The 7,513-nt window shown below is 43.6% G+C and overlaps 1 protein-coding gene across 1 annotated transcript in view; it reads right to left on the reverse strand.

The window, feature by feature from the left end:
• Nucleotides 1-7,513, reverse strand: part of FFAR4 (free fatty acid receptor 4) — a 32,569-nt gene that overhangs the window by 18,207 nt on the left and 6,849 nt on the right. Inside the window, exons 3-4 of the mRNA XM_008588836.1 lie at nucleotides 4,804-4,932; nucleotides 1,269-1,294 (exon numbers count right to left, since the gene is read on the reverse strand). Coding sequence (XP_008587058.1) covers nucleotides 1,269-1,294; nucleotides 4,804-4,932 — 155 coding nt within the window. The remainder of the gene's footprint in view (nucleotides 1-1,268; nucleotides 1,295-4,803; nucleotides 4,933-7,513) is intronic.

Genomic DNA, 7,513 nt, shown 5'->3' on the forward strand with positions numbered 1-7,513 from the left:
GAAAGGTGATCGGCAGGGGAAGTGACAAGGGGAAGTCTGCTCTGATTCTTGCCCAGGTCAGAACCAGCAAAAAGGGTGGGGACTTCAGAGCAGTGTTTCCCAAGGGGGGTTCCATGGAGCAATAGTCTAGAGAGATGCTCTGTGGGAAAAGGGGGCTCTGTAGTCAGATATATCAATGCTGCCTACACTATTTCTGTGCTGGAGATTCCCAAAGTATACAAGTGTACTTCAAAAAGTCTATGGAAAGATAGAATTACAAGATAACATGAATCTTTCCATGAACTTTTTAAAGACTCCTTGTATTAGCAATAATAAAGGCTCTGAGAAGTCCTGCAGCCAAGAATCCCATCTAGCCTTGATCATCCCAGCATTTCCCAAACTCCTTTGACCATGGAACCCTTTCTAACGCCTAACATCCCACGGAGCTCTACAGAGCACTCTAGCAGAGACTCTGCTTTAAAGCAAGAGCACATCCCAGCATTTCCCAAACTCCTTTGACCATGGAACCCTTTCTAACACCTAACATCCCACGGAGCTCTACAGAGCACTCTAGCAGAGACTCTGCTTTAAAGCAAGAGCAGATCAGGGAGACTTGAAAGAGACACTTCGAAAGCCTGGAGATGGAATCTGGGTTAGAGGCAGTTGTGAGGTGAGAGGTGAGGACTGGTGGGGAAGTAGTTGTGTGTAGTTATGTGTTCCATGGCTTAAAATGATTTGCCAATTGTTTCTTGATGAATATAGCTAATTAACCTCGGTGTTCAAATGATTTTACAGAGTTATGCTCTTGACAGAAAAGGCTTGGGCAGAAAAGCTGATTCAGCATGTCTGAGTCATGTCTATCTTCAGAGGGGGAGGAAATGCAAACTCGGAGACCCTACCCAAACACCTCATCCACCTGCCCCCAAGTCCTCCTGGAGGACTCCCAGTACTGAGTGAGGACAAATGTCATAGGCCTCCTGGGAAATGGGCTATAGTCAGTTTTGCTAGTGGGGTGAAAAGTAAGTTTTTTAAAGTCTTATATTTGCATTAACATTGTGATTTTTAAAACATTATCATATGCGATCTTTTGTGTTAAACAATCCACGGAGGTATATCTGGCTTCAGCCGAAACTGAGGCACACATTAGTTAAGTGACTTGCCCAAGGTCACACAGTAATGAAACTTGGACTAGAACCCTGGTCTTACCCCTCTGTCCAGTGATTTTCCCACTGACCCAGAAGAGAAGGCCCTGTAGGACCTTTCAATGTGATCCAAGGCTCATGCTTCACCCATCCAACAAGTGCTTATTGAGCACCTACAGTGAACAAGCAGGCTCTGTTCTAGGCATGGGGACATAGCAGTGAACAGTCTCTGCCCTCATGGAGCCTGCATTCTATGAGCAAGATAGGAAATTGTCATAAAGGAAAAATGATAGGGGTTGTAAGACTTTGAAGAGAAATAAGCCATGGTAAGGGATTCGAGAATAATGAGTCTTCTCTATCAGAGTCTTTTGGGTAAAGACCTAAATGAAGCAGGGAAATCTGAGGAGCAGAGATCCAGGAGAGGAAATGGCAGGTGCAAAGGCCCTGTGGCAACAGTGTGTTGTCACATGTATAGGACAGCCCCAAAGCCAACACGGATACAGAGGGGGGAAATATGAATTGAGAGGGGCAGGCAGGGGCCAGATTACGTAGGGCCTTAAAGTGAGGACTTTGGATTTTGCTGCATGTGTCAGGGAAGTGACAGGATCTAAATTACAGTCATGCGCCACTTAATGACAGGGATACATTTTGAAAAGTGCGTCGTTTGGCAATTCTGTTGCTGTGGGAACATCATAGAGTGCACTTACACAAACCTAGATGTTACAGCCCACTACACATCTAGACTGTATGATACAGCCTATTGCTCCTTTGAGTTATGCACTGTGCTACGACATTATGACAGCTACGGTGTCACTAGGCAATAGGAAATTTTCAGCTCCATTATAACCTTCTGGGACCACCATCATATCTGCGCTTCGTGTTTGACCTAAATGTTATCACGCAGTGTGTGGCCCTTACTGAGAGCACCATTTCACAACATTGTGAGTCACGACAGGTCTGCTGTTACCTCCAGGAGCTGTCCTGGCTGTGGGTTGAGATGCAGAGTGTTTGGAGAGCGATGAACTGCTGTTTAGAGGCAGGTGGGTAAGAGGACACCTCCCCCGACCCATCAGGTCTCCTAGAATTTTTCCACGTGGGCCCCGGCTGTGAGAAAAAGATGGGAGGTGGGTAGGAAATCCTTCCTCCCTCAGCAGGCAGCTGAGAAGTGGGAGGATGAGTGAAAGGGGGCACAGCAGAGCCCTCGTGGCCTCTAAGGGACTCAGGAGTGGAGTCTCCCGAGGAGGAGAGGTCAAATGCTGCCACCGCTTCCACCCAACCCTCCTTTAGCGTCGCTTTCTTGTTCTTGCCATGCTCCAAATCTGGGCCTACTGTTGTTGTTTTTTTTTTGTCTTTTTTCCGTGTCCGGCTACGGGATCGCAACCCTCAGTGTTGCCCCCGTACCGGACCGGGGACCGGCGACGGGATCGCAAGCCTCGGCGTTGCTCCCGCGCCTCGCTCAGCCAGTGAGCGGGAGCCGGTCTGTACAAGTGGGATCCGAACCCTCGGACGGGAGCGCTGCCGCGCTTCCCAAGCGGCGCACTATCAGGGCCTACTGTTGATTCTCGAAATCTCTGACGCACCTTTTCCCAGCACGCTCTGAGAGAAGGGGTGGAAGAACAGCCTTGTCTAACAAATGACAACAGGCATAATTGATTCAGCACCTGCTACGGGCAGGCACGACCCTACATGTCCCACCAGTGACATCTCTTACACGCCTCACAACAACCTTACAGTGTTGGAACTATAATGGCCATTTTGCAGATGAAGGCACTGAGGTTCAGAGAGGTTAAGTAACTTGTCCAAAGCTACACAGCAAATAAGTGGCAGATTCAAGACTCAAAGCCAGGTTATTAAAATAACCCTTTCAAGTCTCCCTGTCTGTCTTCATGGCCCTTGTCTCCTCCCTTACACCCCTATTCATCCTTTACACTGTGCAGCATTTAATGATTTGCAAAATGTTGTCGCACAAAGTCTCCACCTTGTGTTCTGGGGCTTTGCAGCTTTAAATAACAGCACCTTTGTCTGTCTCCCCTTTTCCCCTTTGGTGTCCAATCTCCTTCTAGAAAGAGACTGTGACTTGCTCATTCTTGACCCACCTCGACCCCCTACCAGCAGTTTGCACAGAGTGGACCCTTAACAAATGTCTGAGGAATTAAAATGTTAGGACCAGACACTTTAATTCCTCAGACATTTGTTAAGGGTTCACTCTGTGCAAAGTGCTGGTATTTGTTAAGGTTTAAACTACGTGGATTTAAATCTTGTTGCTGCTGCCACCTATGACCTGTGTGATCATGGGTAAGTTACTTAACCTCTCTGTGCCTGGATGTCCTCATCTTTAATTCTTATTAGGATTAAATGAGTTCATTCCTGGCACATGGTAAATACTACATAAATATTCGTTAAACAAATTTTTAAAAATTCATTTGACATCTCTCCCTCTTTCCTTTACTTCTTTCCTTTTAACTTAATGATGATAGGTAAAATTTACATAGCATAGCATATGCCAGGACTTTGTTGCAAGCACTTTCCAGGCCTTAACTCCAGGCCTAAATCTGCCTCATACACTTGAATAAGCCCCAGGCTGTGGGTCACTTCAGGGGTCAAAATCATCTGGTGAAAAAGAGTCTAGGGAGTAACACTCATGGAGACCACATCCTATAGGACCCAGGGATTAGCAGACCTGGAAAAAGGTTGGCATGGCTTTGGGTTCTGAGCATATAAGTCACAGATCCTCAACTAAAGAAAGGACCATAAAAGTGGCCGTCCAGCAAGCAGGATCTACAGGGCATCACTTTGATATACCTGTTTTCCAGATGACCCCTACATACTATGCTATAAAACCAAGATTCAACAACTGTAAACCTCCAAGGGGACTCAAAAGCTTTGTGTTAAACTTCTAGAATGGGCATAAATTCATGTACATGCTGTGTGTCTGGGCTGGCACCTTACATGCAAATGGGCTGCCTTAAGAGGTAGGAAACAGAGGCTGGTCCATCTTTTTTAAGTCCCCGTACATATTTGCTTTGAAGGGAGAGATCATTTCCCGTGTTGGTACACACCTGAGCTGGACACTCCCCGCAGGCAGGGAGCAGTGACTAGAAGGCCATGCAGCCATTAAAAATAATGAGATAGAAGTATAGGAACTGATGTGGAAAGGTGTCAAGATATAGTGTGAGGTGAAAAAAGGAAGTTACAGAGCAGATAGTATATCTCATTTCTGAATAAAGAACATTGGATCGAGCAGTGTCAAACAGCTACTTGACCATTTTAACCCGCAATGTCATACGATTCATCAAACATATACACGGTATATATAAATATATGTAAATTTGTTAGAAAAATAATCTAAAAAAACATACCTTGAGTTGTTAAGAATCGGGTAGATTTTCAGTTTCTTGTGTTATTCACTTCTGCATCTGTTTTCATTTTAATTTTTTATAATGAGCTTGTATTACTTTAGTGACGAGCAGAAAAACAATCATCACAAAGATATAACTTATTAAAAAAGAAACACAAACCAAACTCTCGTCCCTCAGTGTGCAGAGGGTGTGGATCTAGGCAGTGAAGCAGGATTGGACGGAAGTGAACTTGAAGGTATCTTCCCACCTGGAAATTCTGAGATTCTACCTGAAATGCCCTGAGACTGAGTGAAGTTCAGCTGCAACACTTGAAGCAAACATACCTGTAAAATTTTGGAGTAACTGATCACAATGACCAGTCCTGGCACCAAGAAGTTCAAAGTAACGAAAGATATATCCCATGAGATTTCTCCGGCAATGCTGGGCCAAACCAGTGTACAAGTCGGAATTTCCTAGTTACAAAAAGAAAAATCATATCATTTCAATCCTGGCTTCTTATTTGGTCTCTAGCTCAATCCTACTAGGGGTTACCTGGCACTGTTGCACTGTTACAAAACTGGCATGGCAGTAAATCCCAGAATCCCTCCCATTGCCTACCACAACCCCACTCTGACCCTCAGAATAACCATAATTATTACTCCCGTTCTCCACAGGAGGCAACCGAGCATCAGGGTGACAGGCTGGTAAAAGCTAGAGTCAGTCCCCACTTACCTTGGGCTGAGATGCAAAGAGCTTTTGAGACTCTCTTCCAAACCTACCATTTTTAAAAAGAGTTGACCTCTGAAAGGCTATGCAGATTGTAAGTGACTTGCCACATATATAAGCATATCAAAACAGGAACAAAGTTTCAGTGCTGTCACACTATATATGCTGAAGGCAACAGGGTCTATAGTAAGGCATCAAGCGTTCATTTGGGGGACATTCAGCTGTCTAATGTGTGTCAAGCTGCATCAAAGAATCCAGCCTTCATTTGGCCCAAGAAGACAGTACCAGTGCCCATATTCGGGAACTCTGACCTCACGTGCCTCATCTCCAGAGGAGCACACTTGAGTTCCAAAGCAAACATCAGCCAACTCTCAGTCAGTTCAAGATGCAGAACCACTGGAACATGGCAGAAAAGCATGAAGGCTTGTGACCTTGCTGCTGTCACTGTGTTATGTTGAACTCAAATGTTTGATACTAACTACAAAACCCACAACATGTGGGAACCTCACTAAATAGTTACTAAGAGCTGCTCCAACAGTTTCTTCCAAGGAATAAATAAGTCAGTGAAAATAGACATAAATATGTATATGTGTGTATGTATCTTCCCATACCCAAACTTTCTGTGCCACCTGACTATAGGAACAAAACGATTTAGAAAACAAGTTGCCCTAAACCCTTCCAGACTTGTAGAGCAGATCTTGAAGAGCACACGCTATGTAAAAAGACCACATTATTGATTTTTGGTGGACAAGGCATCTTAACCAATGTCCAGAAGTAGTGTCATCATCCACAGCACCATTCATTCATTTGACCAACACGTACTGAATGCTATACTAGGCAAAAGCAAAGAATTGTTAACATTTCCCAACATGTCTCCTAACTGGATGGCCAAACTCAAAATACAGCCAAATAGCCACTCGTTTTCTCATTCAATATTAACAGAAAATAGCAGCATCTAATATTCATTGAGTATTTACTGTGCACCAGGAAGCAATTTACATACGTTATCGAATTTAAAGCTTACAACAACCTCATTGAAGTGCATATTATTGTTTTTCCCATTTCACACAGGAGAAAACTAAGGCTTAGAAACATCCTCCTAAAAAATACTCTAAAGCAGTAAAGGTGTAGTTTTAAAAAAATAATACAATATTTTCTCCAAAGAGATATATTGTTATAAGGGACATCCAAGGACCTATCAAGGAAACTCTAAGGCAAGACAAGAGGGAAGAATGCTTTCATTATATTTGTCCCTTGAAAAGGGAGATGAGGACATTGCTTCCTTTTCCTGTTTTGTTAGATGGCTCACAAATGGACTGGGCTTTCTAAAAATGTGTCTCTCCATCCCCACCATCTGCACTTGATGGGAGAAAGTTTAATAAATCTTTCTACATCTTGGTGATTGGAAGGGAACTTGTGTCTCTCGGTGCTGGCAGCAAGGCTACCACTACTCTTTAGATAATCCACACAGACCGCACTTTGTACTGAGACCTCTGCCCACCAGGGACCCCTCATTCCAGTACATCATTGAGCAACAGGAAAGATATGCTGAAGCTCCAATCGGAAGCCCTACATGTGACTTGGTCTCTAATTCCTACACTGTGATGGAAAAATGTATAGGGACAGCAGAAAAACAAGCGAATTCAGAACCATTTCTTGAGACTCCAACTCTTTCCAAAAACCTTCTCCAGAATGTCTGCAAAATCTCTCCAGGGTTAGCAAGATTTTGTAGAAGGATGTGTAATGATGGAGCAAGGTGTTCTCCCTACATTACGGACAAAAAGGAATGTCCCTAAACTATATGCCTATATGATCCTGGCATGTTAAAGATAATGTGTATGTTTGAGTGAATATACATACATACACACGCACATAGAAAAAAAACTGGAAGGGTACACTCCTGAAAGCACACAGTGTCTGTTTCTAGGTGAGACTCTAAGTTATTTTTATTCTTTTGGCTAATCTGAATTTCCTAAATTTTCCATGATGTACCTATATTACTTTTGTAAGAGAAAAAAAAGGTGACAAAAGTTTATTTTCAAGAGAAATGAGGACCAAACATGAAACACAGATCACCATGACAGTTCAACAAACCTATCTAGTGATTTTTCAACAGAGACAATGAACCTGTCCAGGAAGCTTCCCAAATTCTGTGATATTAATGAAGATGCTCTTTCACCTTCTGATTTGTGGCTGTCACTCCAGGCAGGAAGTGTGACAAGGATGTGATATAAGAACTCTAAACAGCACCCCGTACACAAACTAAGAGGCAGTGTAACCGGCCTGCGTGGCTTAAATGATGGATTTATATGCTCTTTAGAGGACGTG

The sequence above is a fragment of the Galeopterus variegatus genome, unplaced genomic scaffold (assembly GCF_000696425.1).
Source record: "Galeopterus variegatus unplaced genomic scaffold, G_variegatus-3.0.2 Scaffold5056, whole genome shotgun sequence".
Classification (NCBI taxonomy): domain Eukaryota; kingdom Metazoa; phylum Chordata; class Mammalia; order Dermoptera; family Cynocephalidae; genus Galeopterus; species Galeopterus variegatus.